This window comes from Xiphophorus hellerii, chromosome 1 (assembly GCF_003331165.1).
Source record: "Xiphophorus hellerii strain 12219 chromosome 1, Xiphophorus_hellerii-4.1, whole genome shotgun sequence".
Classification (NCBI taxonomy): domain Eukaryota; kingdom Metazoa; phylum Chordata; class Actinopteri; order Cyprinodontiformes; family Poeciliidae; genus Xiphophorus; species Xiphophorus hellerii.
Window position 1 is genome coordinate 18,502,516 of NC_045672.1, and position 19,587 is coordinate 18,522,102.

The window sequence follows — 19,587 nt, forward strand, 5'->3', positions numbered from 1 at the left end:
TATCCTGGATGCTGGGTCCAAATATGTGAATGGAAAGCTGAGTGAAAGAAAAACTTGCAGAAAAGGTCAACAATAACTGCAGCCTTGGGAAAGCTGTATACCAAACCATGTCAAGGATATGAGAGACATTCTAATGGCATGCACAGTGCCTGGAGTCAGCGCATCAAGACTTACCATACACACGTATCCATGGGCTTTAACTGTCGCACTCATGAATCATACACAATGCCAGAAGCCTCTTACCCAGGCTAAGAAAAAGAATGACAGGACTGTTGCTCAGAAGCCTTATTTTCTAATGAAAATAAGAAATCAGGGTCACACAGTGAGGAGGACTGTGTGACCCTGAGGAGGAGGAGGACGAGGTGGAGGAAGCGTAAAGAAGGACAGACTTCAAGTTGTTGGGGAGCCATATCATGTGCTGTTGGTCCAGTGTGTTCCAAAAACAGAACTGCCATCTACCATGAAATCTTAGTACACTTGATGATTCCCTCTGACGACAAGCTTCATGAATATACTGATTTAATTTTTCAGTCGAACTTGGCACATAATGTAAGATTGTAGTGGAGGAATTTTGATCCACTGTCTCCAGGAGAATTGTGTTAATTGAGACTTATTAGATTGCTTTTGATCATGAATCATGATCATATTTAAAGTCCTTCCACAGCATTTCAGTCGGAGTAAAGTCCAGACTGACTCAGCCAATACAAAAGACTGATTTGAGAGGTTTTGTTAGACGTTCAGAGATGGATATATTGCCTCTGAATGCTTCAGCTTATTATCTTGCTGCATAACCCGGCTGTACTTGAGCTTATGGCAATGAACTGATAACTTAAGAATTTTCCGCTTAAGGACATAATTATGTAATCAATTATGACAGGTACTGAAGCAGCAAAAAATCCCCAGATAATAGCAATAGCATCACATCTTCCTGTTGGTATGATGTACTGTTAGTTGTATGCCAAATGTAACGGGATTGACACCTTCCAAAGACTTACACTTTTGTTTTATCACTCTTTCTCAAATATTTTCTAAAACACTGAATGTGTAATACACAAATATCAGGGAGAAAACCTATTAAAAATTATGTCAGCATTCCTTCTTCCAACATTTATTTAAGAATAAACAAACAAAAAAACTAATAATTGCACCGAATTTGCAATTATTAGCAAATTCGGTGCAATTTGTTAATATTGGCACCGAATTATTATTTCGGTGCAATTATTATTATTGTTATTATTGTAATAATAATAATTATTATTATTAATAATTAATAATAATTATTGTATTATTATTATGCAATTATTATTTCGACTAATTTATTTTTAATAAAGTAGTCAATGATTGGTTTTACTTGATAACGGTTTTAGATACAGTCTAAATAAACCAAGTTCATGTCAATCGGTTAATATTAACACATTTCCTGGGGCCTTGAGATATAGGACGAATCAAAAACAAACAAACAAACCGGACGGCATTAGACAGCGCGCTGTGCCCCGATCCTATCCGCTATTATTTCCATTGATATCAGGTCAAGGACGTAATCAACGCATCCTTGTCGTGACGCTTTCTGGCTGAGGGCTGCTGCTGATGCTGTGCGCGCACCGCACCGGGAACTCCCCTCAGCCAATCACGTCAGTCGGCCGGCAGCGCGAGGAGGCGGGGGTAGAGAGTCCGCCACAGCTAACGGACCGTCGAGTCGAGCGGATCACATTCTCCGAGCCGTCGAACCGCGGCACCTCGCAGAACAGGGATCATGGACTTCTAACCGAGCTGCTGAATCAAATAATCATACAAATTATTTACCCTTAGGCGTAGTATCATTTTTCATTTAAGGGGTTATCCATGAGATTCTTCAGGCTTACCTTTAAGTGCTTCGTCGACTGCTTTTGAATCTCCTCCTTGTCAACGGCTCAACTGACCGCGGCGCTTTGTGACATTTTTTCCATCTCTTTCGGCTGAGCTGAGGGGTTCCAACGTGTGATATTTAAAAAAAAAAAAAAAAAAAAAAACTGAATCTTTTTTATTATTTCAGAGAGGAGAAATAACAAACTCAGATAACAACAAGAACAATTGGAGGAGTGTAGCCTACACTGTGGCTACATCTCTCTGTCTCCCCCTCTGAGCCAGCCGGGTACGTTTTTTTCAAACAAACAGATATTCTTTAAAAAAACTTGAAAGCTTCCCCCTGCCATAACAAAAACAACCAGCTTCTTTCTTCACCTAACATGTCACCTGAGTTGGAAGAGAACAGCCAAGGTAAGTCTTGCATGGACATCCTGTTTAATGTTATTTATTTATTTTTAACTTTACAGCTGATTAAACATTTAGCAGACATTTCAACACCTTTAGATAAATGAATGCATCTCTGTTTTCACGTTATTCACAAGGGATCAGACACAACAGCTGAACTCTACCAGCTTCTGCCTTTATTGCTTAATACATCATGAGATATGACAATAAAATATGGCACATGTAGCCTCCAGTCACACTGAAGCTGAACTATTAACCTCTGAAAGGAGAATTCACTTTATTTCCAATGAAAATCCTCAGTACTTCATTCCTCAGCTTGGTAAGGCTTATCTTTCTGTTATGCCTTATGCCAGCCTTCTTAAAATAGATTTTTTTCCCCAGCCCTAGTGTTTTTTTTTAATATAAACTATCCTGTCTCATTGTATTCTCCACCAGGCTGCTGATTTATTTTTAATTAACAATACGCCACGCAGCTCTTCCTGACATGAATCATCTCAAACCAAAGACATCATCTTTCCACACTGATGCCTGAATAATTTCTCCCAATTTGTTCCTCCCTCCTGATCCGTACGCACACATACACACACCCTTTAAACTGCTCTGATCTGGATTCATCTGGCCCGCTTTGCATCCATCTCAGGGCGCCTGACTCCTCATATCCTGGAATGCCACTGGTGAAAAGTGACGTGGCCTCACCCTTACTTAGTGGGTTATGTAAAACAGAGGAAACAAAAGCTTTATGAGTAACAGTGGAGCTGTGCCGAGGTGGCTCTGCTGGGCTTGTGTGCTGCAGCACACCAATCACGCCGCTTGTGAGACGCAGACAGAGAATGAACATCGGGGGAGGGATCAGTGATCACAGTGCACTCCAACACAGTACCGGTAGCTTCGAAATATAAATTTGCAAGACAGAGAAGGTTTGTGACGAGATGTGCTAATGAAAGGGAGTCAAGCCTCCTTAGTTTTCATTCATTGTGTGTGTGGTTTCTTTGACAGTGGGTCATCTGTGATGACGTAGAATGTGTCTAGTTTATTCAGGTCTGACTCTCATACAGATCCATTTCAGATCCTTTCATTGCTCCACCTCACCCCATCTCCCTTTTCTTTGTCATCTGACCCCTCTCTCTGTGTTCAGATGAAATCAGTGTCTCCCAAACGGAGGCAGGGGCCCTGTCCGAGGAGGAGGGCGGGGGGTCAGCTCGCCCCCTGGTGCCGGTGCTTGGTGCCGACTCAGGGTGTGGAGAGGGTGGAGGGGCTGGCCCACCGCAGACCCAGGACGGGGCCACAGCAGGGACCGGGAATGGAACCCTGGTGGGACAGGAAGGAGAGCGAGAGACCTGGACCAGACAGATGGACTTCATCATGTCCTGCGTGGGATTCGCTGTGGGCTTGGGCAACGTGTGGCGGTTCCCTTACCTCTGCTATAAGAATGGAGGAGGTGAGCTTCAAAGACCCCTCTAGGTCTCTGCTTTTGAGCACACAGACATGCACACTGAAAATACAGACATGGTAAGACTTTCTTGAATATGTCTGATGCTCAGCGCTGACTTTCAGAAACTATGAAGTAGCTTGAGATTTATAAATGCTCATAAAAACAGGATGATGTTACTTAGTATTTAATTTAACATTTTGCACCAATCGGTGAGCAAGTCTTTGAGTCAGGTCAAATAGATTTTTAAATGCAAAAAAAATCTGGAAACTAACCCTTCTGTTTTCACTATAAAACATGTCTAGAAATGGTATGGTTGTTAGTTAAATTTTTGTTACTGAGTTATGTAGAAATCAGGTAATGATTAGGACCATATGCATCATTTATACACAGGAACAAATGAGGATAATGTAATTTCTTTATTTTCTCACTACCTCTATCAAAGAACCAACAGCACATTTTTTATTCTAGGATTAGTGGGTTTTTTTTGTTTGTTTTTTTTTTTCATTTAATTGATAAATTAGGTTAATCTGAAAACAAAATATCCTCTAAAAAGCAGTCTTTCAAAAAAAAAATTTTAATTCAACTCGCCCACAATCAAAACTGTCAGCTCAGACATAAAAACATCGGAAATTGGCGGAGACCAGTGAAAGCCTGATCTCTAATTAAATGTTACATAATAAAAAGCTTTTCAAAATTTGATTTCTCACATGTTTCTCCAATCGGTCTAGGACCGTTTAAAGGAAGAAAATCAGGAAACTAAATGTGGTTTCTATCAAAGTATTTTATGAAAGCACACAGAGTTAATTTACCCGATTATTAATAAGACATGTTGAGAGTTCTCACCCACACAGAGCTGTATAATAGAAAATACAGGTCTGTTGCTAGAAAAAAAACACATATTAGGTAACATTGTTAATAGTTTCACTTATATTTATATCGTGTTGTAGTGACTTATGATGTATTTTTCCACATAAATTGATTATTTAAAATGAAAATTAGTTTATATTCAATGGATTACAGGAGTCTTTTACTAGGTAGAATAAAGAATATTTTTAATTTTTATCAGTAAATCGACTTCAATTATCAGGTGTAGAACCAAAAATTTTAAATTTCCTTCATGATCTCCATCTGTGTTTGGTTCGTTTAAAGTGTTTGTACGTGTGTTTTCTGTTCAGTTCACAATTGAAATACAACCACAAGGAAACAAGTAATGCAAATAAAACTCACTTTGATTAAAGATAGTCATACCTTTGATAAAGCATCCAGATAGGTGCTGTAAAATGCAGCCCTTACATTCAACCAGCTTACTCAGCAGTTTCTGCCCCTTGTGTTTCCCTAATGAGAATCAACTCCTCAGCGCAATTAACACAATTCCTGATGAGCCTTGTCATCATCTGATCTGCATGTCTTTTTGCATAGCTTGCTTCCATAAGAGTTCAACATCAGTTTGTTGACCATTTTTATTAAAGTTCATTCCACAGTTATGAGTTAAAGTGCACTCCCTCATTTGATTTCTGGGGCTTTGCATATTTAACACATTTCTTGAATTTTTGGGTTGTGATAGGCTTTTCACAGAAAACATTTTTGTTTTATCTTTTTATAATTAGTATTGACATGGTGGAATCCATGGTATGTCGAGTGAATACATAAGGTGAAGTTTTGAACCCTCTAAACAGTAGATTATTTAAAACCCTAAAATTGATTTAGACACAATTCTGTTCATTCCAGAGTTTCTTTTTCACTATGGAGTGATTCAAATATCTTTATTTTGGTAGATATTCAGTTGGTTTGCACAGCCTTGTGGGATCATCTGCTCTGTTATCTGTTTTCAGTTTAAAAATTTTGGAATTCCATCCGCCTGACTTCTCCTTTGTGTCTGCCATCGTCAACCGTCTGTTTTGTGTTGGTGAGGAACTGACATAAACAAAGAAGGAATTGAATGCAGGCCTTGATTGCTTCCCTGATCTGTTACATAAATAAACAAATGTTGACCTCTTCAGCGCCTCTCGAGTACAGCAAAACATCCATAATAGAGTTAAACCACCCATAATTATTCATATCCCTGGTAGAGTTCGGTTAATGTTCTTTTTCTTCTAGATGGAAGTAATATTAGTGTTTTGGGGCGACCCAGCCGGAATCCTATCTTGAATTTGATAAAGAATCTGGATTAAAGATTAGGGTGATAGATAGCAAGGAGGCCTTCCAGCTTCAAAGACTTGGAGGTCATCACCAAAGATAAATAATCAAAATAGCACTAGAAACATGAAAAAAGCTGGTCACCAGTTTTAAGAAGGTTTTACTATAACACCAAATAAAGATTTTTCAACTGATTCTTGGGAAGTGTATACAAAAATTCAATATGCTGTTTAATTCATATGTAAATAAAAAAACTTTTTTTATATAGTGATGTAGTTTTTGTTGGGCTTTAATGACTTTTGTGAGATGCTTTCCCCCTTTCCTAACAGAAACAAACTTCTCGGTTCACTGAAAAATAACTTCTAATCTAAAATGACCCCAGAGCATCAATAATCTTTAGTATAAGTGTACTTCCAAGGACTTAGAGGCATACCTAAAACATTGAAGATGCTAAGCATATGTATCAAAAGTTGTTTAATATATTGGCAAAGCAATTTTCTTGCTCATTATTCAAGCTTTTAGCAAGTAGAAATCATTTTGGTAACCTTAACTATGTCTATAGTAAAGAGAAGGTTTAGTCCATTTCAAGTCAAAAAGTGAGGTTATATAATTTTCCTGTAATGTATGTAAATTGGATTTTCATGAAAAAGAAGTCTCAGTAACTGAAGCTTTATCTGTACGTGCACTTCACACAGTGTGTATGGTTTATTGCCAACATGGTGAGCCATAGTGCTGTGAGGGCAGGTCTAGAAAGGCCTGCGTGCCTGTGAACACGTAGCTCTAAAGCTCAGCCTCTCCACGTGATTCTTTATTTATTATAGTCAGCCGCTACTTAACGGTCGGACTTAGAACAAATAGTCCAGCTGCGTTTGTCCTGCTCTCGTTTCCCTATCAGGCCTTCGACCAGCATTATGTTAGGTTGGAAAAGTAAGTCACCTTGCCCAAGAGTTACCTCACCTCACTACGACTTTTGCCCTTGATTTTTCTTTATCGCTGCCCTACCCACCTTTCAGTTTTTTTATGAGGCGTTTCATTGAAATAAAGCTGAATGTGTGATAACACCGCCCTCCCTCATGTATGTGTGTGTGTCTTGTGACCAGCAGCTCTGATACCCACCTACTGGTGTCATATAACAATACTCTGCCTCACACAGTGCGCCTCCTGCGCGCCTGTCCTGCAATCCTGATGCGTACAGAGGTGTTCTATTCCAGCATAGGGAGGCGTATGCATGTGTTACGTAATAACCCGTCCATTCGTACTCTTGGCGTCAGCACGTTCTCATCTGCGACAGTCGCTACGCCCTTCAACTCGAGGGCGGAGCGACAACTTGATCAATTACATTTCATTGTACAGCAAACGTCTCCGGCAACACCTGCTTGTAAATGAAGCAAAAAGGCCGCCTGCGTGAAACACTAAAAGACTAAACCAATGTAAAATTATGTAAGTAATCCCCTACAAATCAGATGTTTCTCTGTAAATCAGCCAGTGTGTCTCGTCCTCTTAGGATTACAGAGGATTTATTTAAGCCTGTCAGAAGCCTGCGACTTGATAATTTGAACAATATGTTGAGATATGTCAGTGCAGGCGTCTGTGTCTTTCTCTCTCCTGCTCTCCCGACCCTTTTCTCTCTTTGACTTGCAAATGTTTCCTTATTTGGCTAAAACTCCCTTCTCTCAGAGAAACAGCATTTAAAAAAGAAAGAGGAGCTGAAGCTGTCAAGTGGCAGAGCCCACAAAGTCGTTGCTTCAGTGTGTGATATTTATTTTGTTGCTCTCTGTCAGAGCTCCGTAGCGCTGTCCCAGTTCCCTGCCTGCCTCTCATGTAATCTATCCATCTTTCCCTCCTTTCTTCTTGGCCTCTTTCTGCTCTGCGTCATCGCCGTCATGTGACTCCCTCCCATCTGCGCACTATGTTGGCATCGCTTGGCTGTGTTATTAACAAAACCAAGTGGTTGAAATTCCATTCAGTGATTTGAATGGCTCATGCCACATTTCTGTGGGTTTTTCCCCCTTCTGCTGATCAGCTCACACTTGTGCTGCAGTGTAAGAATTCAAAAAGAGGGATTAGCACAACACAGAAAGCCATTAGCACAACCAAGTTCTACATGTCTCGGCTTCCTGTCGATTGTCCTCATATCGTCTCCTTTTGCTGCCTCATCACCTTGCAGCTTCCAAGTCAAAGTCTGATACCGTACTCTACTAATGTGTTCAAACACTTGTGATAAAGGGAGACATTGTGGTTATTTCACACAGAGCATCTGGTTTGTCCTCCTCCATGGATTTCACATATTTTGTCCTTTCTTACCTCTTAACTCCAAGTTGGTCATCTGTCCCTAAGACCTTAAACCTGACTTTTACATTTAGTATTAGACTTTGTTTCTGCCAGTGCACCTGCCTTTCCTATAATGTGTTTTTCTTTGGAATAGAAAATGAAAACACTTTTCCAATCTCTGATGTATAATAATACAGAGATAGATCAATTATTTCTTACTGGTGTCTTATTGCATTTTTTTTTCAAAACTTTGGTCTGCCAAAAGTAGTTTTTGCCAACTTCCAATTTCTCTTTACCATCTTCAGCAAGTTCACAGCGATCAAAAGAAAATACTTATTTTTAGCCTTCCTGCTTTAAATTCCCAATATTTATTTATATTAGGAGCAGAGAACTGTAAGTGAAGTCATGTGAGTGTGTAAGTGTGTTGCTAATTAATAAAACACCAAATAATTTGGATATGACATTGGAAACATTCTTCATCATTGTATGCTTGTGATTAACTTGGCTAACTATAAATGTAAGTTCCTGTGTGTGTATTCCTTAGATAATGTAGACCCATGGTCTCAAACTGCATGTCTCGAGGGCCAGAGTCCTGCAACATTTAGATGAGTCCCTTGTCCTTCACACTTGGTTTAAACAACAAACCTTCCTCACTAGCATGCAGTCAGCCTCTACAGAGCTGTTCTGCTAATGAACTAATACTGGAGCCAGATGTGCTGAAGCAGAGAGACGCCTAAAAGTTCCAGGACTCCGGACCTTCAGACATGCAGTTTGAGACCACTGTTGTAGATCCTCACTTTAATTCTGTGATTTCCAAAAGACTGCTAATAGTTCAAAATCCAGCACGTTTTCTAAAACACAGAGGTTCAAAGCTCAAAAATTAAACATGAACTTTACGCTACGATGAATTGTTCTGGTAACTACTGAACTTAGCTGTGGGTCAGTGTACTGCTTTGATTCGAAAAGGTGACTACAAATTGACATGATATTACAGACAGGTACTTTTTGCACCTAAAAACAACGGGTGGAAAACGACCAAAGCTGCAGAAAAACGGAGATGCATTAAATAGTCTGCGTGAATGTGTGTTTTTCAGGGGTTTTCCTGATCCCCTACTTGCTGATCGTGTTCATTGGGGGAATCCCTGTCTTCTTCCTGGAGATCGCACTGGGCCAGTTCATGAAGCAAGGAGGAGTCTCTGCGTGGAACATCGCTCCGCTCTTTAAGGGTAAATACTTTTCCGTAATTCTCTGGCAAAGTCTGATACTGAGTTCTGCTGAGGGAATCAAACGCTTTCCTCTCTTCTCTAGGTCTGGGACTAGCATCAATGGTGATTGTGTTTTTCTGTAATACCTACTACATCATGATACTGGTGTGGGGCCTCTACTATTTCTTCCACTCTTTCACTGACCCACTGCCGTGGGCCACCTGCGGACACCCTTGGAACACCCCCAACTGCACACAGGATTTCCGACGCGCCTGCCACAACCGTAGCACTCTGCCAACGCCTTCTGCCTCCCCCTCCAACTTCTCATCCACCCTGCCCCCGCTGAACCTGACCTCCCTTCTCCTGATCAATAACAGCTGCATGGAGGCTGAGGGTCTGCGCTCCCCGGTCATCGAGTTCTGGGAGTAGGTTTATATCCCTCACTTGAGCATGACGAAATTTAGAAACTGAACACAACAAAGACACGGACAAAGTTACAGTTTCCTCATTTGAAATGCGTTTTGTATATTTGATGTCTTTGTGTTTTTCTCAATTTGCAAGCCAAACAAGTGATTTGATTTGGAAAACCACAGCTCAGTTCAGTCACAGTGTTTAAGTTGTTTCACTGTGAATATACTTTTGAAATCATTCTGGTTTTTTATTTGCCTAATTTAGCCCCGAATCAGTCTCCTGCTTTCCTTTCCAGACGTAAAGTGCTCCGTCTCTCTGGAGGCCTGCATGAACCCGGTGCGATCAGCTATGAGATGGTGCTGTGTCTCATAGCCACCTGGGTCATCGTTTACTTCTGCATATGGAAAGGAGTGAAATCTACTGGCAAGGTAATGTCTTATGTAGAGGCAAAATGCTAACACCTACCTAGCATCACATGTCATTATTTAGGTTTACATAAACCAGATTATTATTCATACAGGCTGTATGAAAGGCGCACACAAACATTTGCTGCGAATGCGTAAGGGAAAGTAACTGCAGCGTTTTTCCTTCTCAGCTCCAAATGAGCTTTAGCACAGAGGAAGGTTCTGGACTGAAATGGAAGAACTTTCTTTGAAAGCTTGCCTATTTCTGAAGGTTTTTAAAACCATAACATTTGATGATCTCCAAATATTTCTTAGAATGTAATCTGAGCAAACTCCTAGCTACTTCTTGTTTTTATTTTCTTCAAAACGTTGCTATAAATCCTCATTTTGTAACATGTAGAAATGTACATTCTTGTGACTCCCACAGCAGCTAAAACTTATAGAGGGAGGGTAAAAATAATGAATCAGATTGAACCGACCTGCTGTAAGCTGCTTATTGCCTTTCCACTATGTACATGTTTGCAAGCTCAAAGGGGCCTTTTCCTACCCCTGTTTACCTTGTCAGACCAAGACAAACTGTGCTCTTTCAGTATTTTATTCCCACCAGACTCACACTTTTACATGGTGACTGGGAGCGGCCTCCTTATAATAACTTGATATAGAGAACTTTCAGAAAAGGTGTACTCCCTGCAACACCCACTATTGCAGGGAGTGTCCGTGTTTTCTGGGTTTCCATAAACAGGCCACCTTTTCTTCTCAGTAACTCGCCAGAGTCCCTTACACATCTCCTAAAGGAAGTGCGTAATCTGCTTCTACTTGTGCCTTGAGTATTTGCAAAGCAGGTAATCAGGAAGTGATAAGAACCATTCTACAATAGCTCAAATTAATTTAACCAAATTGACTAAATCCTTTATATTTTTTTAAGTTTCAAAACTTTTAAAAAAGTTTAAATATTTCCACATTTTGCCATGCTGAAATCTTTTAGTACTAGAGCAACATAATGAAGTGTTGCTTTATTATGTTGAAGCAATGAACATAATGAAGCATGTACTTTTCTCAGCACACGCTGAGAAAAGTGTGCTGTTTATTTGTAGCTAGCCTCCTTGACATGGACACCTCTAAATAAAGTCTTGCTCAACAAGCTACACTTGAGTACTAATCAAAGTCATATAGTATTAGGACTTCATTGCACATCAGCAATCAAAATCTTCAGAATTAATTAGTCTCAGATTGTAAAGAAGTGCACCTGAAGCTCTTTTTTTATGTGCAATTTGTTTAGGTTGTGTACTTCACAGCACTGTTCCCCTACTTAGTTCTGGTGGTTCTTCTGGCTCATGGAGTCAGCCTGCCTGGAGCTCTGGATGGAATTGTTTACTACCTAAAACCAGACTGGTCCAAACTGGGAGAAGCACAGGTAACATTCTTCCATTACACGTTTTTTTTCTGTTCTACAGTCCAAAAACCAAGTAATATAACAGAGTTTGAACAAAGACTTAATGAATGGATCAGGATCATTGGAAATAGTCTTTTAATTTTCCATTGTAGGTGTGGATTGATGCTGGAACTCAGATTTTCTTCTCCTATGCCATCGGACTTGGTGCCCTAACTGCACTGGGCAGCTACAACCGCTTCCATAACAACTGTTACCAGTGAGTTTTTACACAGCATAAAATCCAGACACCGCTGATTCTGAAAAGCGGACACTTTTAAAAAGAAGTCATGACCTTACTTTTCATCCCAATACACTCTCATTTGGTCTTCCAATGTCTTATCATGTAATGTGTACACTTTTCTATGGGTATTATAAATATTAAACTTGGAAATGCGTTGGAATATTTATAATATTAAACTTGGAAATGCATTGGAAGAATAAATGAAATCCAAAATGTTTCTGGGCAGACAGCCCCAACTTAAAGAATATTTCTCCTATAGTTTTCCTGAAAGTGTGCGTAAAGTTCTGTCCAAATATGGCTTCACTTTTGTTTGTTGCCTGCGCTTTCACCTGTGTCAGCAACGTTTGTGACATTAATGTCCTCAAGCAATAGTTGCATAATTCTGGAGCAGTAGTATGGACCTCTGTGGTAAATCTCACAACACAGCCTGCATATTTGGAATGCTCATAATAATGGGATTTCATAAATATTTTGCTAGTAGACATTTTCACTTCTTCTTTAACCTTAGTTGGAAGTTACCAGATCATGTTGTGTTGTGGTAAATGTTAGCTCTCACACATGCGATAGGTCAGGAAATGCAGTGTTTTTGAAAACTTTTCTATCTGCGTTGAACTTTTTCACATTTTTCACTTTACAATAACAAATTTTATTGTATTTATTGTGATGTGTACTAAACAATACAAATAAAGGTGAATAGTAATGAAAGTAAAATAAACATGGTTTTTTTGGTCACGTTTACAGATAGAAATAAAAACTGTGGTGTGCATTTATTTTCAGCCTTCCTGACTCTATCGAGTGTAGAATCACCTCATGCTGCTATCACAGCTGCAATTCTTTGTATATCTCTACCACCACTGCACATGTAAAGACTAAAACGTTTCCCAATAATTTTGTGCTCAGGTTCAGTCAGATTTATGGAAAACCTGTCTTTGAACAGCAATTTTAACATTTTCCCACAGATTCTCAGTTTAGGTTTGAACTGTGACTTTGTAGCACATAAATACACTTTGGTCTAAATCTTTTCATTATAGATCTGGCTTTGTGTTTAGCTTATTTGTGCTGGATGGTGAAATGAGTCTCAGGTGACTAAGAGCCTCTAACAGGTTTTTGTTCAGGGATTATCCTGAATTTAGCTCAATCCATCTTCTCTTCAGCTCTGTATCAATCCCAAAGTAAATATTTTTCTCACGTCATAATACTGCCACTACCAGGTTTAACAGTGGCAGTTATGTATTCAGGTTGATGAGCAGTGGCCCTTTTTTTTTGCCACACACTGAGTTACACATGCAGGTCATTACATTCTCTTACAAAACCCTGGGGTCTTCACAGGACACTTGGGTCTATTTTTACTCACAAATAATGTATGTTTGCCAATTGGGTGATTTCTGAAAGCAATTGGTTGCACAGGATTTCCTTTATGAATATAGGGGAAAAGTCAGCAAAATATAATGCAAAGAAATTTGAAGAAACTTTCTTCCTCTTCACAATTATGCACTACTCTGTCTTGTTCTGTCATATCAAATTGCCATGAAGCACACTGCAATTCCTAATTGCAATAGGTAGGGCTTAATGTGAAAATGTTCAATAGGTACGCATGCCTTTCCAGGCAACCTCAAAGGTTAACAGCTTTCTTTTATGGTATGTTTGCCATGACGCTTCAGAAATCTAAAATAATAATCTATCGACCTGTTAACAGTGTTGTTTGGAACCATTTGACAGGATACCTTGAAAATGAACACATTAGCTGTAATGACTGGAAGGCAGCTGCTGTTCAAACTATTTTAATGCATGCCGTCTTTTCGTTAATAAGAAATAAAGCAATCAATTTTCCTGAACTGACTGCCATTTGGTTTCAAAGAATTTTCTTTCTTTCTTGTTTGAATTCTGTAATAAATCGGGATTATGGCACACATTCTCAGGCAGTCTCTACTCAGAGGGATTCAAGGTGTTTGCTTCTGTTTGTTTACAGGAAAAGTCACAGAAGCACTTGTGGAAAGAGCAAAAAAAAAAAACAGCATTGGGGAAGGAAAATTGATTCCTAGAGGCTGTTGACATTTTTCCTTAGAGGAGGGTGCTCATAAACATTACCATGAAACAGTATTACAGCAACCAGTGCAGATGTTGTTTATACATTCCTCATATCTGAGTGGAGTTGTGTTACTGTAGCCCTTAATACAGTAGCACTTGTAGTTGGACGCATAGTGGTGTATAAGTCCAAAAACAGACATGTTTTTTTAGATTCTGAAGTGTAAATCAGTATTTCCAACAGAGGGCATACTCCAGCATGAGTCACTTAACTCACATGACCGCTTCTAATAGCACACAAAATGGAAATATAGATTTGAAGTGCAACTTGTCTGGCAGTCGGAGGCATTAGCTCTCCTTGCTACATACCATCTAAGACAGCTATGTATTTCAGAGAAATTGCTATTGATCTCTAATTTACCATCCCAGGCTATCTCCTCTTTGCTTGGGTCTGTCTTGAGTATATTACATAAGCCTACGTTACGTCATATGCTCTGACATATTTTTCCCACAGTTTTTTTTTTTTCTTCGTGTAATTGTTTTTTGGGGTTTTTTTGCCGTTTCCCTGCAGGGATGCATTTATCCTGGCTCTTATCAACAGTGGAACCAGTTTTTTTGCTGGTTTCGTTGTGTTCTCTGCTCTGGGCTTCATGGCTGCAGAACAGGGAGTGGACATCAGTAAAGTGGCTGAGAGTGGTGAGTCCACTCATCAGTTATGAGTCACTCTCAGTATCGAAGGGTTTTATCATTCTAACTGTGTTTCTCTGTGTGCAGGCCCAGGCCTGGCTTTCATAGCCTACCCCAAGGCTGTGACGCTGATGCCTCTGGCACCGCTTTGGGCAGCGCTGTTTTTCTTCATGTTACTCGTACTGGGCCTGGACAGTCAGGTAATGCTGAGACTTGACCTTGGTGAAAGAAGTTAGCTCAGAGGTAATTGGGTTTAACATCTTATCCTGACACTGCGACTCTATTTAAATTTAAAGTGCATCCAGTTTGAAACATTTGCACAGATGCTCCACAGATATAATTGTCATACTAATTCTGCGCCTTAAAGGAAGACTTTAAGCTATTCTTTATCCAGGGTGGAATTATTTAAAACTTTCAGCTTCAGTGAGTTTCAAAGACAAAAACTGGGTGTGAATGCACAACTCACTGTGAATTTAGCAATTAATTGTTAATTTAACAGTGAATTTTCTCCAGTTTTTCTCTAATTCACACAATTATATGATTGCTAAATTATACAGTCAAAGATGACTATGTTGTGGTGACAAAAAGCTTTTATCCTCTTACAAATTTATTCTGATTCTCCTTTTTTTCACAATTAAAGGTTTCACATGACTATTTACCTGCGACAGACTGGCGACCTGTCCAGGGTGTACCCCGTCTCTCGCCTGGAACGTTAGCTGGAGATAGGCACCTCGTGACCCCATTAGGGACAAGGGTGTTAGAAAATGGATGGATGGATGGATGGATGATTAATTACAGTAGTTCAGTATCAGACAATAATAACTAAGGTTAAAAGATACATGTTTTAAATGATGATTTAGTATATTCAGACTAACCTGGCCCAAGTGAAGCTACCTCCAGTCAGGTATGAAACCTGATTACTGTTTGACCTGCAGAATCAAGAAATCCCTTACAGCTTAAAGTTGGCTAAAAGATCTCAGCACATATTCTCTAATGTAAAAAAGTTCAAAAACATATGATAAATTAATTGAGGTTGTGTTTTGTATAATAACTTCACCCTGAAAAAAGATGGATTCAAATGCATCCCTAAACGCACAGAAACATACATGAATATGATTTAGGTATTAAAATCATTCATCCACAATGTAACTCAGCACCTGTTTTATTTTCTGCCTTCTTCTGACTCACTTCCTTTCACACCAACGACTTAAACACACCACATCTATGGCATTTCTTTGCACCCTCTTTGCTATTTTCCTGTTTGAGCCAAGGCCTACATCTATTGTCTAGAAGCCCGGAGATTTCTCAATGAAACTTCTGTCTGATTCACACAGAGAGTGTCTGTCTGCTCTCAGACCCATTCACATACTCTCACTTTCCATTCTTGTCCTCATTTCTTCTCCTTTTGTTTTCGTTTTCTCTTTCTCTTTCTGCCAATGCCACGTTGCACAAGAACATGCTGCAAGTTTGGCGTTCTATTTTGAAGGCCAAACTATTTTCCTGCAAGCATCTTTAAATACATTGTTGCGCAGGGAGACTGGAAAGGGATGGCATTCAAATCTCCAGTGTATAAAGTACTTTTTCAGTTAGTTTGAACATCTGCGGTTTGACAGGACACTGAATAGTGAGCGGATTCATACAGTTAGAAACAAAGAACTCGGTGTCCGCTGTAACACTTCATATTAACTTCTTGATAAAACAAAGGTGTTTTGAGTCTGAACCTGATGTTGTTGCTTCCAAACAGGCAGGGGCTGGTTTGAGATTCTTACTAATTTCTCCTGAAGTTTATTAAATAGTACTGTAGCATCATTTAAAATAGCACTTTATTTATGCATAAAAAATTTAAACAAGATATATCACAAGCTAATTGATTTTATGTAATTCAGAAAAGTTGTTTGTATTCCTGCTGCTGCTTATGCTGCTTTTATAATACAATATAACATTTAATTATTGTATTTTGGGTTTGGATCGTTAGTAAAAGGTACTCAAAGATAACTTCTACCTTACATTTACAAGAATAAGTGACTAATTGCTGTAAAAGAATCAGTAAAACATTCAAACTACAAAAAGATAATGAAAGCAGTGAAACATAGCCAGACAAAATAACTATTAGCATGAGTAAAATAAAACCCATTTGTTGATCAATAAGTTAAAATATTCTGCTCAACTGGAACTGAAAGCCATAAAAATGTATAGAAAGTAAAAGCCCTGAATAAACAACCTTTAAATTTAGTCTTTTGTCTTTCGCTGTTTGTGTATTGAAGCAGCCGTGGCACAGCAGCTGGTTAATTACTCAAGCTGTTTTCTTGAATAGAGCTATTTGTGGGCTTCTTTAAAGAGACTGCAGTTTTACCTTAAGGGTGATGGGTGGCACTCCTTTAGTTTCCACACCATGAATGTATCTGTTCTTTTAGACTGGAGATATTTTCAGACAGCTTTATTTGCCTTTTTTTTTTTGCAAGTGAGGGGAAAAGTGCAGCCAAAGAAAGCTCCAGTCACTTCAGGCCATCCTTTGGCATCTCATTAAAAAACACTTTAAACTATGGGGAAAGTCAGAACTTTTTAGCAGTTTTGAAATTCCAACTTTCTAATATCATTATCTGACGAATTTCCAAAAGTAAAACGTAGAAAACTTCCAAACTCCTCTGTGCCACTGTGTTGTCTACTAGATTCTCGTGAACTTTTCTCCTATTTTCTCTACTCTTCAGTTCGTAGGGGTGGAAGGCCTGATAACAGGACTCATGGACATGCTGCCTCCTAAATCTGCCCTTGCCACATTGAGACGAGAAGTAGTTGCTGCCATCTGCTGCATCATCTGCTTCCTTATTGACTTGTCCATGGTCACAGAGGTACAGAAAGGGTTTTGAATGTATATTTTTATCAGAAATTACTGTGATTGTATGAACGTTACATAAAAAGGTTATCATAACGTAGATATAAAAGTTTCATTAAAATATTAAGAGTAGATTAATAATGTACTGGATAAAAATAAATAAAGTAATTCAGTGAATAGATTCTGAATGCTCTTTCTGTTTTCGTCAGGGAGGGATGTATGTATTCCAAATTTTTGACTACTACTCTGCCAGCGGCATCACTTTGTTGTGGCAGGCCTTCTGGGAGTGTGTCGTGATCGCATGGGTTTATGGTGAGTTAATTCCTTGCAGCAGGCTCAGCAGAAACTACACAGCTGGCCAGTTCAAAACAGCGTCCTTGTGTCCCCCTTTCCAGGCGCAGACCGTTTCATGGATGACGTGGCTCGTATGATTGGCTATCAGCCCTTACCCTACATGAAGTGGTGCTGGTCCTATATCACGCCTTTCGTCTGCGTGGTATGTGTGGCTTCAGACCCTTTCTATTTGACTTTGCCGGTTTGTAGTAATCTAATGGGGTTTTATGTGTTTATTCAGGCAGTGTTCCTCTTCCACGTGGTGAACTACCAACCCCTCACCTACAACACGATGTACACCTACCCTCTATGGGGAGAAGCACTTGGATGGGCACTGGCTCTTTCTTCTATGCTCTGTATTCCTCTTACTGTTCTCTACAAGCTGCTGCGGTGCAAAGGACCTCTGCGTGAGGTGAGATTTTCTTTTTGGGACTTTCAGTTAATGATACATTTGAATAATTCTGGGTCTTTGGATATAAAACAAGGTTGAACATTTTCCAGATTCAGAGCTTGTCGTGTTTTTATTGTCTTTCCCTCCTGCAGCGGTGGCAAAACCTAACTACCCCCATCTGGGGCAGACACCACCTGGAGTACTTGGCGCCAGAAAGCGAGGCCAAGCTGCTGCCCGCTGCAGAGACGAAGAGCACCCTCCTCTTTGAGAGTGTAATCTGACGACCTGATCTCAGCAACACATGTCCACCAAAACATGCACAAACGCTACATTGGCCTTGTCTGATCTAAACACAAATCAGTAAAACACTCTACAATTTTTAAAATGTACAAAAAGAAAGAAAAAAAAAGATCCTGGGCAAATGGACCAAGGAAAACACTGGAGAAGAACTGAAACACACCTGCATTCATGAAGTCACGCCCTCTGCTCTGTTTCTTTCACTCTACCTCGCTGACTCTGCTCTCTGTCCGCCCCCCCCCCCCCCCACCCCCCCTCCTCCGTCCTCCTGCCTTCGTGCTGTCTCGTCCCTTTCTCGTATTGTGGGTGTTATCGTGTCTCCCATAGCTGCAGTGTCTCCCCTCTCTGCACCTTTCTGTCAGTATATATAAAGCCAAACAAAAAGGCATTTTGTTTCACATGAGCAGAAACCTCTGGTTAAAACTGTCGAGATGAACTCCCATCATGTCTGCTGGTGAAATCCCATCGTCATAGTGTTTATGCATGTAGCTGCATGTGTGCCCGTGCCCTGTGTATCTGTACGTGCGTGGGCATTTGCATGTGTATGTAAGGGAGTGTGTGTGTGTGTGTGTGCGTGTGTTGGACCATGGCAGTGTTACCTTCAATTACATGTCACATTGCCTATGGACAGTAATTTCTGCCAGCTGTATTCACTCCATTCAGTGTAATTAAAATGACTTCCATTTGTTTAAAAAAAGAAGAAATGAAAAGAAAGAAAATATATAATCACAACAAGACAATGCCTCACCATTTCCAGCTGTGTATTATAAACTAACTTAAGTATCTTGTGTATTGTAGTGTTGTGAATTAGTGTTATTTTTGGGGGGAGGTTAATGAGGATTATTAACACGTTTAGAGAAGAGAATAACATCCAACTGAGCTGTGTACCAAGCACGAGAAAGAGATGTTGAGATGGAACAGAGAGAAGCAATAAACAATCAGATGAAGAGATGTACTGTGTTGTTAAGGGTCTTTATTTCCTTGTTTTCATTCACTAAAATGTACAATATATACACAAAATATACAGAAAAAACAACTTCTTGGTTCAATTACCTCAAATCTCTGAATGGGGTAGTTTGGAAGTGGAGTTCAGTGGAATATTAGCCCTGCGATGCCAAACATGTTATTTTCTAGGGCGTCTACCAGTTTAACAAGGTTGGTATTTTCCTTCAGAAGCTGCAGCATCGAATCCCCTAATTTTCTTCTGCCATCTAAAATCTAAGATGGCTAAACACACGT

The 19,587-nt window shown here is 39.6% G+C and overlaps 1 protein-coding gene across 1 annotated transcript; it reads left to right on the top strand.

Annotated features, from left to right (window-relative positions):
- The first annotated feature begins 1,675 nt into the window (after window positions 1-1,675).
- On the top strand, window positions 1,676-19,303 carry LOC116727935 (sodium- and chloride-dependent creatine transporter 1). Its single transcript, XM_032575625.1, has 14 exons — window positions 1,676-2,256; window positions 3,386-3,688; window positions 9,184-9,315; window positions 9,398-9,719; window positions 10,001-10,133; window positions 11,389-11,523; window positions 11,655-11,758; window positions 14,379-14,503; window positions 14,582-14,694; window positions 17,203-17,343; window positions 17,537-17,639; window positions 17,723-17,823; window positions 17,902-18,072; window positions 18,204-19,303. Exons 1-14 carry the CDS (start codon window positions 2,226-2,228, stop codon window positions 18,330-18,332), a joined length of 2,043 nt encoding a protein of 680 aa, XP_032431516.1. The 5' UTR covers window positions 1,676-2,225; the 3' UTR covers window positions 18,333-19,303.
- The last annotated feature ends 284 nt before the right edge of the window (window positions 19,304-19,587 follow it).